This window comes from Gambusia affinis, linkage group LG22 (genome assembly GCF_019740435.1).
Source record: "Gambusia affinis linkage group LG22, SWU_Gaff_1.0, whole genome shotgun sequence".
Lineage (NCBI taxonomy): Eukaryota > Metazoa > Chordata > Actinopteri > Cyprinodontiformes > Poeciliidae > Gambusia > Gambusia affinis.
Window position 1 is genome coordinate 4,923,170 of NC_057889.1, and position 19,843 is coordinate 4,943,012.

The 19,843-nt window shown below is 38.0% G+C and overlaps 1 protein-coding gene across 1 annotated transcript; it reads right to left on the bottom strand.

Annotated features, from left to right (window-relative positions):
- On the bottom strand, positions 1-18,588 carry gareml (GRB2 associated, regulator of MAPK1-like). Its single transcript, XM_044106923.1, has 7 exons — positions 17,612-18,588; positions 12,933-13,073; positions 6,646-6,776; positions 6,039-6,204; positions 3,161-3,990; positions 1,739-1,908; positions 1-897 (listed from the first exon to the last, which is right to left on the bottom strand). Exons 1-7 carry the CDS (start codon positions 17,721-17,723, stop codon positions 306-308), a joined length of 2,142 nt encoding a protein of 713 aa, XP_043962858.1. The 5' UTR covers positions 17,724-18,588; the 3' UTR covers positions 1-305.
- Positions 18,589-19,843: the final 1,255 nt, after the last annotated feature.

The window sequence follows — 19,843 nt, forward strand, 5'->3', positions numbered from 1 at the left end:
CTTGTTTCATGGCCACTGAACTCCTCCTGGTGTCTAAAGGCTGTTCTGTTGAAAATTGAAATAAAAACTAAAGCGGGAATATTTGACTGTTCAATTCTCACCTGGAGTCAATGTTAGTAAACTACTTCCAGTCTGAAATTCAGAGAAAAATAAAATTCAAATCTGCAGTTAGAGTGAAGAGTCAGTTCTGCAGTTTAACCACAGGGGGGCATGGTTTCCTTAGGGGCTCAGCAGCCAGTGGGTCACAGTGGAAGGCACATTCAGGATGACTGAGTCGCCATCAGGCACATTACCGGGGTGGTAGGTTAGATTTTGGGCCTCCAGCCTTGGATGAACTGTGTGATTTTGGTCACATGGAGGCGGCTCAGGTGGAAGTCGTGTGACAGAATGTCTTCAGTCAGCTGCACCAAAAGGCTGCCGTCGATCCGCTCCCTCTGGAAGACGGCCACCGCCGCCTCCGGCAGGCCGATGAACCGCAGGCACGCCGACACCTCCTCCAGTGACAGAGCAGAAAGGTCACTGGGCGGCCTCCAGGTGGGGTCAGGAGGAGAGGGGGACCCATCAGCGCCGCTCGATGATGTCCCGCCGCCTTCCGCGCCTCTGGAGGAATCATTCATCATGGGTTCGGGCGAGGGGCAAGGCGACTGGCGGTTGAAGGGGTTCAGCGCGCCAAACGGTGCGAATCGGCTCTGTGGGGGCGGCGGCCGGAGTCGGGGTGTGGGGGATGTGTAGGACTCCACCCAGGGCTCCGCCCAGGTGGCCTGCGCAGGCTGAGAGCTGGATGTGTTTTCTGCAGGGGCGGCGGAGGCTGGGTCCGGACTGGCCGGGTTAGGAGCGGGACAGTCGGCCCAGGAACAAGGGTAGCAGTAAAGGGTGGAGTCTGGAGAGGGGGAGCAGCTGGGAAACAAACACATATACCAACATATCTTAAGCCTTATGTTTGGAGCAAATTGGAAACAAAAAAGTTACGTTTTTATTAAATAACAAAAATTAGCTATTTTAAAATGAGATTTAGTAGTAAAAAGGCTAATTTCTCAAAAAGGAACAACAAAACCAACAAATACCACGACTTCAGTAGAATCTTTTAATTCTGTAATGCTTTCTAAACTCTTTTCCATCAGGGATTAATGAGTTTTAACTTACGAATTCTTCATCGTTAAAGTCGATCTGTTAGTTACAAGATTAAACTTTTTGCACCTAAGAAAAATCAATTAAGAGGGTAGGCTTAAGGGACTTTTCCAAAACAATCATTTAAACATTTTCAGTTAAATGCACTGCAGGATTTAATTTGTTTCGATGACCAAGCCTTATCTACACAAAGATTGAAGTTTAAAAATATTGGGCATATTGTGATATTAGTGTTTCATGTCAGTTGATATTTTGTGTTTTAAAATCTGAAATACAAAATATTATGTTTCCTCTTTTATTCACAGTTTTCACTTCACATTATTATTTTGTTTATTTTTATTTTTGAGCAGTTATGAGGCACAGTGGCAAAACCTTAAACCGCTGCTGTGCCAGTTACTCAACACTTTGTTGCTAGGTAACCAAAGAGTGAGTGAGTTGCTAGGTAGCCAAAGAGCTGATATATTTATTTTGCACTTCATTACAAAACTGTGTAGTTTGGAAATCAAGCACTTTCAAGGACTTAACATAGAAATCAAATACTTAAACCTTGAAAATGCTGAACATAAATTTAAGCATTTCCAGCACTTGTTGAATGCAAGTTTTCCTGCACCTGTCCTGCAGTCCGGAGGAGTAGAAGGAGAGGTTTGGCCTCGGGGAGGTGGAGGTTTTGGGGAAGCGAGGTGGAACCGGCGGGCTAGGGGCTGGACTGGAGATGGAGCCTTCTTTAGAGCAGCGAGGCGGCACCGGAGGGGCGAGCAAGTAGCGGCACTCCTCCCTCACCTACACACACACAGTATAACACACATGCATCAGGGAACAAAAGTGAACGCCCAACACTTCTAACTGTGTGTGTTCGACTTCGTAAATGTCAAACTTGGTGACCTTTACACCTCAAACAAACTCTAATACACACACACACACACACAGTTGTGTCTTTGTGTATTATGGAGACTTCACATTGACTTCCATTCGTTTTCTACAGCCTTCCCCTAAACTACCCCCTACCATCACATACTTAACCTTTACCCTAGCCCATACTCTAATCCTCACATACCTAACCCCTAACCCAAAAACAGTATTGCCCCCAAGAAATGTCCCCACAAAAAGCAGTGGTCCCCACAAACCCACAGACAAAAACAGGTCACCATGAGAATATAAAAACGGGATTCTCACACACACACACACACACACACACACACACACACACACACACACACACACACACACACACACACACACGCAAGCCCATTGTTCTGGCAGGCTAAATATCAGGGAATGAAGAAGACTGTTGGAGAGGCTGTAATTTAGTTGCTAAGCAGATGTCTTCACCCACACAGAGAAAGAGAGAAGTTTAGTAAATGATAATCTAGTTTTCTACATGAATGTAGAGGGACAGATTTGACCTACAGGAAAAACTGTATATATATGTTTTTATTTCTAATAATTCGATTTAAATTTTTGTCCACTAGAAGAAAAAAAAGTTTTGTTTGGTTCATGAAACTAGATACTGAAAACTACCTGACTGCTTGAGTTGGTGAATAAAAACATTTTTCTTTCTTTATTCCATTCTTCCTTCTTTCCTTCTTATTTTTTTCTTCCTCCTCTCCTCCCTCCCTTGATCCCAAGTTAGAATCAATGTGAATATTTTCTCTATGATCCTTTAATCATTTCTCTTTGTCTTGATTAATATGCTCTTACTTGAACTCACATTGCTAATAAAAAAAATCACATTAATTCATTTTTAGGATCCTTGAACTGAACTTAACTTTCATAAAACATTCAGTAAAACTGAGAATCAATCAGAAAACCAAAACAGTGATAAAACCAGTCGTCTTAACCTGCAGCTGTTTTACTTTTAATTATCATATCTGTTTGAATTGAGTTTTCAAAGATTCTGTTAAGAGAAACGTTTCCTGAAAACGGTTTGTGTGTGTAAGTGTCTCAGGAGCTTCAGAAGCTCTTATATATGAATAATTCAAGCTTCTAAAAGCCGGATGCAGCTGAGGACTGATGAAACCCAGAAGACACTCACAGCATCAGATTTTGGAGGTATAGGTGGCGGGGTAGACACTCTGGTCACCACGGTACCAAGAGATCCGTCCAATGAGGAAGACGTGTGGAAGGAAATGAGGTTTGGTTCTTTCCCCAAACTCTCTACGTTCTGATTGGTCCAGAGTTCTTCATAAGGGATTTCCTCATTGGTCCTCAACTCGTCCTCAGTCCAATCTGGAGTCACATACTCCCTTTCGTCACCGGGTCCTTCACCCAACCTCGCCCCTAGGGAGTTTTCAGAAAGCCCGCCCATGTAGCCGCACATGGAGAGCCGCTGGAGCGCCGGTGCTAGCGAGTCCTGACCCGACACGCAGAGCCGCGACCGCCGGGGGCTCACGCACTCCTCCGTCATGCACTCAAGCTCCGGACGGGTCTCTCTAACTGCCCGAGAGTAGGCATCTGGGTCGAAGGCGTGCCTCAGCAGCAGGCTCTCCAGCGCCGCCGTGTGGACGGAGGCCTCGGCCACGTTAAAGCGAGGCATGCAGCGCAGCAGCAGGAAGTGCGAGGGAGACACTTCCTGCCGCCGGAGGACCAAGCAGAGCACCACCGTCTTGCTGACGATGTTCAGCAGCTTGTAGCGGTGGCCCTCGCGCACGCTGTGGCGGTCGTACGGGTTCCGTGGTGGGCGTGAAGGCACCGAGACGTTCACAGGGAGGCGGACTCTCTCGATGATGCTGCGGACTGTGTGCTCCCCTCCCAGCATGCCTTGCTCCAAGGGGGAACGTGTGCAGAAGCGTCCGCGGCAGCCAAAGGGCAAGCTGACACTCTGGTTGGTGCGGTGGTTCATACAGACCAGACAGGGCGTCTTACCTGAAGAATCAGAGAGAGGTGTGAAAACCTGACAACGCTTTAACCTGACTTATTATGCTTAGGTTAGGATATATTTATGGCCCTAACAAATCACCTATTTTGCACAAAATCATTCTGGCTGCAAACATTATGCTATTATACAACCGTACATCTTTGACAAGCAGAAGTAGAACCTCCTGCACAATAAGCAATAATGCAGGAAGTGTTTTCTAAATGGTAAGTAAACAACAAAACACTTGTCTTTTCCAGCAGCTGACCAAACATGTTGGAACTCAGCTTGGGTTGCTAGGTAACGGTGCAGTGTGACTAAACAATTGGGAGGTTTTTGAAACGGCTCCTTTTTGGATTCAATGACTGAAATGTTTTGATAGCAATTTTATTACCAAAAAAAGAAAATAGGAAATGGTGATTACAGAAAAAAATAAAAATATATAGAAGATGCAAAGCAAATATAAACTACATGGCAAATTCTTGACATATTTTGGACGTTTTAATTCAATTTAAAGACTTTTTATAACTTCTAAAACCTAATCAAAAGCCCTAAAAAAGTATTCGTGCCCCTTGAACTTTCTTATATTTTGTCACCAGTTTACTGTCATCATTTCTGAAAGATGATTCTTTCAGGCCACACTTTTCAGAGTTTCATTTATAAAACTTTGAAATCCGTCTGTTGTTTTCAGTCTGATTTGCAATTCAATGCTGTACCATTTTGTTCAATCACATAAGTTTGTGGTTGTTATATGACAAAATGGCGTGAATACATGTACAAATAAAACAAATTAAACATTTAGAATGAAAAAAAAAGTCAATTGAATTCAATATCAGTAACGCGTACATGTTTGCCAATACATTGCGTCAGAGCGTTTTTATACAACATTCTAAGAATTTGGAAGCCCTGCAGAGCTGTTGGTGCAGCTTTTAAAGTGAGATGTTTTCTTTCTCAGGCGGTTTAGCCTGCAGCTCGCAATGTTCATGATTTCCAAAAGAATTACAGATTCATCAGGTTATGAGACAGTTTCCGCTTCACCTCAGTCCATCGTAGACCAACTAGAGGCAAGCTGAGGCAGAGGCCTTTCTGGATCGTGTTTACAGATGTATTTTTTCCTCACATGCCAGAGTTTAAACATTTTTTATTAATGCAGCGCAGCCGGAGGGCCTAAAAATCACTACCATTAGAAATTGATTCTTAGCCGTGTCCCTTGTGTACAAAGATCCTCCTGGTTTCTCTGAATCCTTTAATAATAATATGTGCTTCAGATGATGAAATCCTCAAATTCTTTGCAAGTTCTATTGACAACTGTTTTTCTTAAATTGCAGAACTGTTTGCTCATGAAATTTTTAATTTTTTTTCCTTACGAAGTAGTTAGTCTTTCTTATAAAAGAAAAGGTTTTCAAAGCTACATCTATCACGTTTCTGACTCTTCAAATTGAGTTTATAAACTTCAGAAGTTAGTTTGAGGTGAAATGTCACTAGCATTAAATCCATAAAATAATTGTATGCTTTCTTTAATTCAAACAAATCAATAAAAAATAAATATAAATACAGATATATGGTACATTTAAATATATTCACAAAAATTTACAACATAAGAGTCAGTCATTTTAGCTGCTTGTACTTTTTAAATTCTCACTTTCTTATACTATTCTTCAATAAAAACTTATATAAAAAGTATGTTTATACTATATTTAATGGAATCATCCAACAAATATCCTGTATTATATGTATGTATGCTTCTTTGTCCAGATAGCTATTTGGAAATATTTTTGTACTTTTTTGGAATATATTTATATTTGTACATTGCTATGAGTCATACTATTCCACAAAGTCACCCAACAACAAAAAAAGAATTCTGACATTTGTTCCTCAGAATTCTGAGATTAAAGTCAGAAGTCAAGGAAAAAAATTCTGAATTCGACATAAAAGTCAAAGGAGAAAAGAGTTGGAATTCTGAGATTATGGTCTAATTCCTCCTCACCTGTTTGTATGTTACTAAAACAATTTTGTCAGATATCCTAAAACTTTGAGCTCAATAGCCTCCCGTACTTACTTCTTGGAGTTTTTCCCAGGCGTCTCAGGAGCGCGGTCAGTCCAGTCTTTTCCTTCGGGGGTGTGGCACACAGAAGCTCGGCCTTCCCCATCAGTGACAGTTCATCTCCAGCCTGCAGAGTGAAGCTGTAGGACTCGCTGTCCTCACTGAACTCCCCGGAAACCACCTGGAACGGAGCAACACATGAACCTGATCACAGTCTGAATGGTAAGTGTTAAAAAGTGAGTAACTTAACATCAAATGACCTGCTGTAGACAATCCAGAGTTTACTGGAGAGTTCTATACATTTTCAATCAAATTATTTGTTTATTTTTGACCCATTTAAAGTAAAAAAAAACAAAACAAAAAAAAAAACATAAGTTCACTGAATTGTACTACAAACATCCATCCATCCATCCATCCATCCATCCATGGATAGACGATAAAAAGAGTATTTATATTCTCTCCTCCTTTTTCTATATTAAACCTGAAAATCACACAAATCAAATTCCAAAATGTTTTCCGGTCATTCCCAGCCTGCGTTGGAACCCGGCTCTAAACTCTATGAATCGCAGCAGAACATGAAGTGTGCTACAGGTGAGCCCAACAGGAAGTGAGCGGTTTTCACCTTGACGCTGAAAGTGATTGTCTCCATGACAAAGACCCGGTCAGGGAAGACTCCAGCAACTTCCTCCACACTGGAGAAATACTGAACCGGATCCCGGACGTCGCGGTCCTCATCCAGCAACTTGAACTTCCCTGGAGAGCATCACGAAACAACAACGTCCAAACGAGTCGGGAAGAAAACAGGAAGAAAACATTAAGAAATCAGGAAGAAGTCACGAAGGAAACAGGATGAGAACAGGATGAAAACAGGAAGAAAACAGGAAGTAATCAGGAAGAAAAGAAGAATAGAATGTTAAAAAAGGAAGAAAACAGGAAGTAATCAGGAAGAAAAGAAGAATAGAATGTTAAAAAAAGGAAGAAAACAGGAAAGAATCAGAAAGAAAACAGGAAGAGAACATTAGGAAAAAGGAAGAAAACAGAAAAAAACAGGAAAAAATCAGAAAGAAAACCTTAAGAAGTCAGAAAGAAAACAGATAAAGAACATGAAGAAAACAGGAAGTAATCAGGAAGAAGTCGTGAATAAATCAGAAATAAAACAGGAAGATCAATGGAGGTTAAAAGGGAAGTAAAAGGCAGAGAGAGGAAGAGAAAAAGTTTGTTTTTGTGGAAATGTGTACGTCTACCGCATACAAGGAGAATACAAAGACACCTCAATGACCTTTGACCTGGCACCAGACTTTACCCAACTGACAGCCAACAGTGTCGGCATGGCAACCAATAAAGGGGCCCCCATTTTCACGCAGAGCAGAGGCCCATCACCATGGAGACAGTTACACATACAACTCTTTCTTTTCCACCGTCGCTTTTCTTTTCTCATCCTCTCGTCTGACTGTAACCTTTATGGAGTTGCATTTGCATGGCTGATATTTCTGGCTGTTTAGCTAACTTTCTTTGATGGATTCATGGAATGCAACCAACATATCAGTTCGGTTTCAAAGAGCCTTAACAGTATCCTTATTTATCACTTCTCTGGGTTGCGTTTAAACAACTACATGCCTTGGAGGAGTCTCCTTTTTTCTCACAAAGTGATGGACGTGTGAAGATAAGACCAAAGAGTTTTTCTTTTCTATCTGCGAGGCAGAGCGGCATACCAAACTGTACCATCCTCTACCAGCACCGCCTTCCTCCTACTAATTCAAGCTGAACCCCAAGGAAAAGCAGCTTCTCTCCACCAAACAATGCAACACTAATACTAACACACCATCAGGGATTTTTCAGTTCTGAAATGTTGAAATTCAAGCATTTTTTTGAGCACTTTCAACATGTCTATAGGATTATCTGTAATAAATAGAAAAAACATTAACTGCTGAATCTCAGGTTTGATTGTAACATGATTTTGTTTTAACCATGTTACAATTGTGAATATTTGTCAACATTGATTTATTTGTCGTTCAAATTAATTTTGCTTATTTTCTCCTGCTTGTGACAGTCGGTGGTTACCATAGTAACCAGTTATAACACTGACTTGTAGTTTTTAAGTTTGTCAACATTGCTTCATTTGTTCTTCAGATTCATTTTGTTTAGTCAAAAAGTTTGTTTTTTTCTGTATTTTTTTTCCTGACATTTATTGCTCCTGACAGTTGGTGGTTACCATAGCAACCAGTAATAGACAGTCTGTCCCCTTTTCCTGTTGCTGTCAGTAACTGAGTATTATATTTTAACATATATGTTAGAAAAATGTAAGGGTTTTTGTGTAGCTTTGTATATATTTTAACATAATTAATGTTGTGAATTTTAGCTGTGTTTACTTTTACAACTGTTAACTGCTGCCAGTTGTTCATTGGGAACCATTTCCCTGCAGGTTGTTCTGGGTTATTTATTGTATTTTCTTCGGGGCATTCAACTATTTCAATGAGGATAACATTTTCAAGCATCCATAAAAACTCTTAATAAAAATCATATCAGGGTTACTACAAAGTATTGGGGCCGTACTAAGAAGATAAAAAAAATAAAAGCATGAGAATAAAGTTATAGTATTATGAGAATAATCTTGTATAAAGTTGAAATAATATGAGAATAAAGTCATAAAGTTATAGGATTAGGAGGATAATGTCATATTACGAGAATAAAATTGTAAAATAACAAAATCGAAATAATACAAGAACAAAGCCGTCATAATGTGAGAATACAGTAATAATATTTTGAGAATAAAGTCATGATTTTACAATAATAAAGATTATTATTATTACGAGAATAAAACTGAATGAGAATAAATTTGAAATAATATGAGAACAAAGTAATAATTTTATGAGAATAAATTCGTAATATTATGAATTCATTTGTTATTGTATCCATATTACGGAAGGATCGTCCAACTCTTCCAATCTGTCCTTATATCATCTTCCTCGTCAAGAGGAGGATGCAGTCAGCGGGATGAAGAGGGAGACATCCTGCTGTCTTATCCCCCCAGAGGAAACCTATATTGCTCTCATCCGAGGCTTATTTAGACTTCCTGTATGAAGTCATGCCTCAGACGTTAGCTCATCGCTGTCGGTTGGCCTCTGATGCCAAAACACCTGCCATAATTAAAAAGATCATAAGTGATCTTTAAACATAGGTTTACGTAACTTCTACTTATTGACCCTTTACAACGCCATGACGGACGTCGGAAGTGAGAGAGGAGAGCAGCTGAAATTGTTTCCAAAGTTGTTTTTGCCACTTTATTCATGGATTCTACTTGTTTGAGTCGAGCTAATTTGTGTGTGACGTAACACACCTGATTGGGGCTCATAAACGTCGGCGGTATTTACACAATTTTCAAATAGCCAACTTAGAAACCGACCCATACCTCATCCCTCCTGACGTGTTGATCAAATTACCGACTTTGCCTGAATTCGCACCACATAATTTCTGTCACTATGTCATAAACAGCATTTCGTCTTCAACCGGAGCAACATTAAAAACTTACCAAAGACGAGATGCTAACCAGTTTTTCTCCATACATGCTAGACTACATGACGAAATTGTTTCCATGGTTACTGACGGTTAGACCACATACTTTCTGTGTTCCTTTGTAACCATGGAGACAGTGCCGCATCGTCATGTAGCCTAGCATATAAGGAAAAAACTGGTTAGCATATCTCGTCTTTATACTTGCCTAGCGCACACAGTGAGAAGGAACTGAAGGTTGTAAGAAATTGATGAAAGATTAATTTATTTTAATAAGTTTCGACATCTTTACCAGCCGTGTTAATAGACGTAGAAGTTTCTGTTGAATAAAAATCGGAGTTTTTTTCCCCTTCTTATCTAATCAGTGTTTTTTCTGTCTTTTCTTACAAAGAAATATCAGGAAAGATGCACCGATTATCATTTTTATTTTATTTTATTTTTTTCTAAGAACTTTTGCACATTAGAGAAAAAAACTGTGCTGCAGGTTTTCAGATTTAAGTATTACTTTTGAACCCTTGTCAATGAGAAATTAAAATAAGATTTGATCTTTAATAAACTCAAACAAATGCATCTAAGATGGTAGATGCGTTTAAAGATCAGACAAAGATGGGAGCTTTTTAATAAGGACAACATATCAGGAAGATATATATTACTATATAAGAGTATATTACAATACTATTACTGAATTTCATGTTACTCTATTTCTTTTTTTTTATCATCACACATTACTATCGTCATTGTTATTGTTAAACTTGTCTTTTATATATTGTTTTAACACTAAACACTTTTTTATTCCTGATTATGCTGTTGCACCTGAATTATATGTTTCCTTTCTTTATTATTCTATTTTATTCTATTTATATAGTTAGCTGAAAGTTATTTAACATTATTTCTGGAGATTCAAGGTCTTAAAAGTCTTTAATATGTGGAGTGTTTTGTTTTGTTTTGTACTGTGTTCTGAAATGCTTACCACTTCTTTTTCTTTGTATATAAGGTGATAAACTGTCAAAATGCAAACAATTAAATCGCATGCATTTAATTTGTACATTTTAATTAGTTTTGAAGTTGAGGTGTTAGAAATGTAACAACTAATTTAGTTTCCAACAATTTTTTTTAAATGTGACTATAAGACTCTGTGAGCTTTTATATCTTATCACTAAAAATCTATACTGTCCATGAAATATATTTGTCCAAATACTCCTCTGTAAATGCAACATTGCACGCACTGAAAAACAATTACAACGCAATATATCATGCAGATGTAGTTTTGATGCATTTAAAATAGAAATTTTTTTTTTACCTGCTGAACATCAATCACAGACAATAAAATAATAAACTGTCTGATTCTGAGCTCTTATTTAAGTGATTTTAAAGTAAACCTTCTGGTAAATCAACTCCAATTTATTGACAAATACCATTTCTAATTGTAAAAACGTCTTTTTACAGGGTTACTGTGAATTAGTGAATGGTCTGAAGTGACGATGATCTCAGCATCCCCTCCTCCAAAACAAATATTCATTCTTTCTTCCGAAGCGGAGCCTGAGAGGCGGCAGCAGCGTGAGGTGACATCAGCGCTGCATCAGAGGAGGAAGCAATGGAGATGAGGCATTAAGATCCAGTTACACAGCAAATACTGAGGCTGCAGTGAGAGGGAAGAATGGGCTCCGGTGAGGTCATCCTGACTAGACTCATTCAGCGGGAAGACCACAAGTCAATGAGCAGGAGGTCACATGGTGGCAGGTTGGAGGCATGAATGAAACGGGAGCAGTAAGAATATTTGCAGTAACGCTGTTGTACTGTCAAAAGTGACATTTTAAACAACAGCTTAAAAGCTGCCAATTTCCATTTTTCCTACCTTGTAAACAAAAATGTAAAAATGAAAAAAGATTAGACTGGAATCTAGATAAAAACTTATTGTTTTAAATCTATAGGTTAAAAAACTTTTTGGTAAAACTTGCCAACAATAATAGGGCTGTAACGATTCCTCAAATGATTCGATTATTAAAATTCCTTGAGGAAAATCTTTCTGCCTTTAAGCTTTGTTAAGTTCTGTTTTAATATTTAGTGTCCCGGCTGGGTTATTATTTGTGTTAGGCAGCGTTCTCACTTCCGCCTCTGAGTTGATGCTAGCATAACGGCAAACTGTCCGGGTATTCGTTTTTTTGGGTGAACTAATAAACACTTTAAGTTGACTGACGCGTTGCTTGGAGTACGATAGCTTCTTTCCTCCTGGAACAGCGAGGTTACCGTTTCAAAGTGAGCGGTGGGAAAGGCGCTACCAGTGTCATTTTGAGAAAGTAATAATAGAGAGAGAGACAAGGTTCTGATTACTTGATTAATAGGAAAAATAATCGATAGAGTAGGAATTCTTTTACAACAGCCCCAGTCAATTACACAGCAATTAAAAAAAAATACTTCTGTTCAATAAAAGGTTTTGTAGTTTATCGGCTGTATTTCACTAAACTGCAATAAAAACACTTTTTTTTTCTCGTCACACGAGTCACATGATCAACAACCGGATGCTACTACTGGACGAAAAGACGAAAAAGACGATAGGAAGTGGTGGAAGGATGATGGAGCAGCATGTTTTTTAATGACACGTCACATCAACAAACTTATTCATGTTTGATTTTAAAAGCATTTATTATTTAATGGTAACTAGACTTTAAATTTATGCAACTTACCTCAAAGCTAACTCAGTCTGTCTTAACTTAACCCACCTTTTAACTCTAAATTAAGTAATTTAACCTAGCATAATTTAATTAAAATTGTTTTAACTTAACTTTTATGTAACCGAAGTATTATTTGTTTAGTTTCTCTTAACTTTTAAATAAACTTCAGGTTAATAACTTACATTAATCTTAACATTTAAATTTCTTTATTTTAAATGAACTTAAATTATCTCAAGTTGATTTAAGCTAACATCAGCATAAATTTAACCACACTTAATCCAGACAACAAACACTGAACTTTAGGATATTTTTAACTCTCAGAGCTCAACTGCACATCTGCAGCGTCATTTAAGAGCACAGTGACCAGTCCTGCTTTTCAAGATGAGATTTTTCTCTGTATTAAATAAGCAATAAATTAAAACCAGATTTCAACACAAAAACACAGCATTAGTTTCCTTTCCTTTGACATTATCCAGCCTGCTTTAAAAGGAACAAACAGAACCCTCTAGAAATAGAACAAGTGGAATATGTTGACCTTTACCGAAAATAAAATGAGTATTTATTTTTACCCCCAGAGAGAATGGGACATTTTATAAACAATGGTTATTTTTAGGTTGTGGATAAACGTTTGAGCGACTACTTGGTGATTCCTTTGTCTATGGGCTCCATGGTTATGAGTAACCAAACTGCAGCTGTGAACTGTGTGTGTTTAAATGTACATGCTGACCCTGGTACTGCAGTGGGATGTCGATCTTGGGCCCGATGACGTAATGTCCCTCCTCCAAGCTGTGGGCCGTCACAGTGGTCCACTGACGGCAGGAGTGCAGCAGCACCACGTCGTCCTCCGACAAACCCTCCACGCATTCACCTGAAACGCAGAAAAACACAATGGAAGACTGGATTTATTAAAATATTTCACCTTTACAGTCTCACTTACAAGGAGATCTGTGATGGAAAATGCTTGAAAACATTTAAAGTTGGTTTAAATTGAAAATGAAAGTCCACCTGCTTCCTTGAAAATGCAATTTAAGTCGACAAGAAAATTGTTTTGTTTTAACTCAGAAGTTAAAGTTCATGAGGTTGATTTAACAACAGAGACAAGTTGTCTAAACATTGTTTTTAAGCTCATTAATCTTGAATAGTGAATTTTAACTTAATGCTGCAATTTAAAACCAACAATTATTTCACAATAAAAAGAAAAAAAACTGCCCTCACCTGGTTAAAGAGCCACATTTTTATTTTATTTCACTTGCAGCATCAAGTTAAAATAACTATTTATTTTACTTTTGAATAATTTGAATTCTTGTTTCAAATTGCATGAACAAAATCAGAATTTTATCAAACATCACAATGAATTCTGCTGAAAAACATTTAGTGTGAACAGGACATTAACTTCAAGCTTCGCACTGAACTTCATTAAAATAAACTCTTTCCTAATTAACACACCGAAGTCAGATCAATGTAACGCACTTTCATCTCAGGATATAAAAACAAGCCGCTAAGCATTCTGGGAAATAGTTCCCACTCCTGCCTTTTTCTTCTTTCTGTTTTTTTAAGTGCTAACCTAAAAACTCTTGTTTATTCAACAATTAGTAAAACGTTAACACAACTTACTCCTGTAAGTTTATCTTTCACAAACTCAAACATTCAGGTTCAAAATCTAAATCTGGCTGAATTTATTTGACTTAAAGAGCAGCAGAGTAGACACAACAAATGTGGCTCAAATGTTTTACAGTGTGACGTCCACACACACACACACGCACACACGCACACACTCGGGGTTCAGTGTTCATAATTACCACCATCAGAAACGCCTCACCAACTCTCTGGCTGCTACTTACCAGGACCCTGTTATTCAGCTGGCATCCTACTATTAGATAACCCACCTTCCTCCTCCTCCTCCTCCTCTTCCTCTGTAACGCCACAACTGGACTGATCTCAGCTGACAGAGCAGTGGTCCAGTTCAATCACAGAAACACTAGATTTTTTTGGGTACAAACTGTAGAAAGGTGGCTCAATAAAATTTTTATTTTATCTAAATGTACAGCAGATTAAAACTTCTAATTTACCAAAAATATCCTGATTAATGTTTTATGAAGTAGAAGGATGAAACATGAAACCACTGAGTGTTGATACAGGAAATTTTATTTTATTATTGTTATTATTTTTTTCATCAGGTTTTAATTACTGGTTTTAAAAAAGACCATTTCTATTTTTCCTATCCTGTAAATAAAAATGTCAAAATGAAAAAAGGTGGAACTGAAATCTGGATAAAAACGGGAAATAAAAACTTGTGTTAATTTGTTAAATCTTAAATCTAAAGGTAAAACTTGCCCTCAACTACAAAGAAACTAGAAGTTGGGTTTCCATTGACCATATAATTGCGCAAATTGGAAATAAATTTGCTTAATGGAAACACGTAAAAGAAAAATCTCCCGTTTTTTGATAAAAAGGTTTTTTCACTTGAATAAAGTGGTTTGCGTCAACATTAGTGTATTTAGTCAAACTGCAATGAAAACGATTTTGTTTGGATCATAGAAGTCACATGATCAACAACCGAATGTTACTACTGGAGGAAATGACGAAGAAGACCGGGAGGTGGTAGGAGGAGGATGGCGCTGCATGTTTCACGTAATTTTAAAAACATTTCTTATTTAATGGAAACTAAGCTTTAATTCATGTAAGTTATCTTTCAACCCTGACTGTATCCATTCATTTTACATTCATTTTAACCAATTTTTAAGTAACTAATTTAATTTATAAGTTTTTTAACCTAACCTATATGTAATTGAACTAATATGTATGAACTGTTGATCTTTATCAAGTTATGCAGCCAAAACAAGAGAAGTTGATTATCTTTACAATCAAATCTGTAACTACGTTTTTTTGTTTTGTTTGTTTTTTGTTGTTGTTTTTTTTAAAAGAAACAAAACAAAACAAAAAAAACCCCATAAGAATGGCATCATTATTTATCTCCTTCATATTCTGGAAGTTAGATAAACTTTGTAACAACCAAAGTTTATAAAACTTCCCAGTTGTAGGATTATAGATGTCTGAGGATTTCCTTTGTAGAGCCAAATGTAACGCAATCAGTTCGACTTCTAGATAATTTAATATCGTGCAATCTGGAGCATTCATAACGTTGCAGGAAATTCCCAGTCACATTAGCTCCTTACGCACTCACGCAACCGCACTGCAGTTTCTGCACGCAGATAATCGCCCTGTTGTTTGTTGACTTGAGAAAGTTGTCATCTTGTTGCACATAAATGCCATCTGGCAGTGCAAACAAGGAGGGATCTGTGGGGGCAACTGCGGCGCAGTTAATAAAGACCAACCGGTGCTGCGGCCAAAACAAAACGCGCGTCTCCAGGAGGCGAGGTGCGCATTTTTCCAGGAGTCCGACATGCGCGCTTCTGTCCACGGTGAAAAGTTGGAGCTTTGCCTCGCCGTCGCTCCTCGTTAGTATTCTCCACGTTCGTTGACAGATTACAGCATTTGCATATGAATGGGATTGAGCAGCACTTCAGCAGCACAACAGACACTTTGTGGCTTTCCGGGCCTCCTGGACTGGAACAACTTGGCCGAGATACCCATCGCCCGTTCCCATAGTGAAGACAGCAATTCTGCGGTCAGAGTGGAAAATCTTCTGGCAGTAAAGCATGTGACGAATAAACAGTGTGCGCGATGAAAATGTTTAGTTTAACACCTCCGTGGGCGAGTGAGTGGATTGATATGAAAGCCCTTGAAGTCACTGCCCTGTTAGAGATGAATCAAGAGCCACAACGTGGACAGATTTTCCCAAAACGCAACGGAAATACACCTAAGCTGATTTCAAAATAAGAGTGGAAAGAATTGGTCAATTTAAATTTGAGTTGGTAAAGTAGGTGGTTAATTAATTAACTCGTTGCATTTATTAAGAAGAATGGAATAAGCATTTTCATATTGTTCAAATAAGTGAATTAGTTCATGTCAAACTTTGGAAAACAATCTAAACTTAGGAATGATAAAAATTTAAAAGAGTTGAAGTATGTGCATACACTGAAAATATTTAATGTCTACATTATTTTTATGTAGACAGTACATATTGGGTTAGGTGGGTAACGTAACCCAATATTTGAGATGGATTGCACAAAAAAATGTTAAAAACAATCAAGGTAGTTTCATGGAAACATCACAACTCCAAAGCATTTAGCACTTTCTGAAAGAAGAAATTGATTAAAATTGTATTTTATTGTCTTGAATCTCAATTGTTTCTTTTAGACAGGAAGGTTAGTCTCTTTAAAAAAATGTAAATATTTATTGAACAATAATATAATAATATATCTCTATTAATAGTAGACTTGCAGGAATTTGGCCTAACCTGTGGAGAGTATTATTTAGATTATATTATCCATTCCCTTGAATTTCAGATACTTTTTTGGTCTTGGAATTTCTTCCACTGATTTTTTAAAATTATTTGTCTAAAAATATATTTTTTTTTTTCAGTAGGGATTTGGCCTGAGTACTTCAAATGAAAAACATTTCTACTCATATCAAAAACATTCTTGTGTTAATTATTATTATTAGGAAGTCATGGTTATTGCTTCCTTGGTTCTCTGATTATTTCATAAAGTAAATTGTGCATCAACCCTTTTGTGGAGCAAATCTACCAATGACACTGCATGGCAACCTAACCCACCATAAAGAAGTCATTTTATTTGTTTATTCCATTTTCTCAGCTAAAACACAACATATAACAGCTACATTTATGATTTAATGCTCCATATTAGTCAGCGTACACACATTTTCTTATTATATTTGACTCATTTTTCTTAGTAGGACAAACTAATAACTCAAGCAAACTAATTTGTAATCTCTTCTGTATCTTTTAAATAGTAAAAAATTTTTCTTGAAAGAATGAGTTCCTTTAAATCAAGGCTAAACACCCACCCGTTTAGAGTTGCTTTTGAACCTGCATTTTTGAAGTGAATTGACAGCAAATTAGTTATTTATTTTTGTTTTATGATTTAAATAACTTTGATCTGCCTTGTTGCTGAAATAATACATATAAACTTGATTGACTTTTAACATTTCTTTTCTAATCTTTTCAAAAGAAGTCAGTGCATTTATTTTGAAAACATTAAACCGGAAGTTGCCATTTTCTATCGAGCGGCTTGATATTTTCTTAATTTCAAATTTTTTTCAGTAAAATTTTTACAATTGTTTCATAATACTTCAAAGCTGTACTTATAAAAACTCATACAAATATTTTTTTAATATATCGATTTAATAACTTTTTATCTCGCTTGCTAGCAGCAAAATCACATTTGTGATTATTTATAATCGTCAATACTACAAACATGCGGTGAAAAGTTGACAAATGGCGAAATCTTTTTAAGCACCCACGGGGCGTGGGTTGTCTCTTACCGTGGGCCAAGCGGACCAGAGTGGGCAGGCGGTACTTGCTGACCACCGCGTCCAGCGGCAGCGCCAAGGGGCTCCAAGTGATCTCCGACAGGCTCGCCGACAACTTCTCCATCCTCCCGGGTCATCACGGGGCCGGAGATAACGGCAGCGGTGGCGGTAAAGATGGTCACGCTAGCGCTGAAGCGGAGGACGGTGACTGAGGTGGGATAATGGCAATGAGTTTCGCCATGTTTGAATAATGTAGGAGAGAGGAGCGGAGCTCGGTGCGCACAGGGAGGAGGGAGGTGGGAGGGAGGCAGCGCTTCGCTTCCCCTCTCCGTTAACCGGTTTCTGCCTGCTGCCGCCCCCACGCAGGCAAGTGAGCGTAAAAAAGTCAAGTCAAAACATTTAATGTGGCCAAACAGAGTTCGTAACTGAGCCTATTTGCATACATTTGCAAGTTCTTCTTGGATAATGTCATGGAGAAAATTTTATATTTTTAGGTGTTGCTAATTAAACAATTTTGATTAACCGATTACCAAATGTATGACCAGCAGCTTTCTGCTCTAAAACCTACAGGCAGGCGTTATAACACTACGCCAGGAGGAAGAAGAACAGCAATAACTTTAAAGTAATAATGATTCCTGCCTTTCAGTCTGGAGTGGACTGAAAGAAAGTATCCAAAGAAAGTCTGAAACGAATGTGCTGAACCAACTGGTAACTGGAGCATACAATCTGAAAACAAGGCAATTATCTTTTGAAACTCCTTTCATTTACAGGAGACCTGCTACATACATCACAACAAATAACACAAACACAACAATAACACAATCTACTTAACACTTCTAAACATCCATACCATATATGATCTTTGTGAAGATCATGTATGGTAGAACTCAAGTGGCACCTGGTTGAAATTTTGCTTAAACACAACTTCTTATTAATGTTGCAGTATGTAAATTTTTTTTTTAAATGCTTTTACATATTTCTTGAAACCTTCACTATGTCGGGTCAGTATGGCATTAAACACTAACAGATAATCTATGAAAAAGTTGAGGTTCTCTGCCTTCCCACAGTGCTAACGTGAAACAACCAATCAGAGCCGGGGGGAGGGTCTTAGCGCTGTCAATCACAATTTACAGCTAGCATAGCATGTTGTGAATGCTAGGCTAGTTAGCATAGCTACCAATGAGAGCAGGTGAATAGTATTACTGTAGCCGTAAGTTGTTTTTTTTTTTTTTGCTTTTGGCACGTTTAGCAGGATTGATTGACAGTGCTAAGACCCGCCTCTTGGCTCTGATTGTTTGTTTTTGTTTGGAAGTGGAGCATTTCTTCATGCCGTAGTAGCTCAGGGAGGATGTGAAAGAGATTGACCATTTCACAGATTGTGTCATATTTCACTTTTACAACATGGTGACAGCTTTAATAAATATGGAAAACATTTTTTGTAATAAAAGTTTCATACAAAAAGCGTCTCAGCACCTCTTTTTCATTGACTATTAGCAACACTTTTGCTGTTGGGTCAGTAAATGTTCAACTGGGCCCAGATCCGCCAATAAAAATTCAAACATGTCAGGTCAGTTCCACTTTTCCACTTCCATTCTTCACCCCATTTAACACAAGTTGCAGACTTTCCTTGACTTACAATCTGGAGTAAAATTAGGCAAAAAGTTGTGTAATGTGTCCAGATTCAGAAACCTGCAGCTGTAATCACAACTAAATGGTATGAGGTGGGCAGAGTATCCAAAACCTGTATTGAAGTAAGAGTAGCACTACTTCAACTTAATTTTACTCAAGTAAAAATTGGCCATCCAAGAAATTAATCAAATAAGAGTAAAAAGTATTTAGTAAAAGGTCTACTCAAGTACTGAGTAACTGATCAAATGATCAACCATTTAATATTAAAAAATCACATAACCAGACAGACCAAAGTATAAAGTTAAGGGGAAATTTTGGACAAAAATGTCAAAACAAAAACAAGCAATAGAAACCATTCAGCCATTTTCTGTACACCCTTGTCCCTGGATTGTATTCCTTAATCATATGTGGAAGTTTATCCTCATAATTATTTTTCTTTATAAAAAATGAAGTTTTGGGGCGTGCTCCGGTGGCGTAGAGGGTAGCGCGCCCCACGCTTGGAGGCCCTCAGTCCTCGACGTGGCCGTCGCGGGTTCGATTCCCGGACCCGACGACATTTGCCGCATGTCTTCCCCCTTCTCCTGTCAGCCTCCTGTTGTATAAGGGACACTAGAG

Bases quoted from the DNA above. Each gene is read 5' to 3' on its own strand.
- gareml (XM_044106923.1), bottom strand. From the start codon at position 17,723: ATGGAGAAGTTGTCGGCGAGCCTGTCGGAGATCACTTGGAGCCCCTTG. The intron at 13,074-17,611 runs GTAAGAGACAAC...TCTGCGTTTCAG, and splicing joins TCTGGTCCGCTTGGCCCACG to GTGAATGCGTGGAGGGTTTG. The intron at 898-1,738 runs GTGCAGGAAAAC...TTTGTTTCCCAG, and splicing joins TCCTCCGGACTGCAGGACAG to CTGCTCCCCCTCTCCAGACT.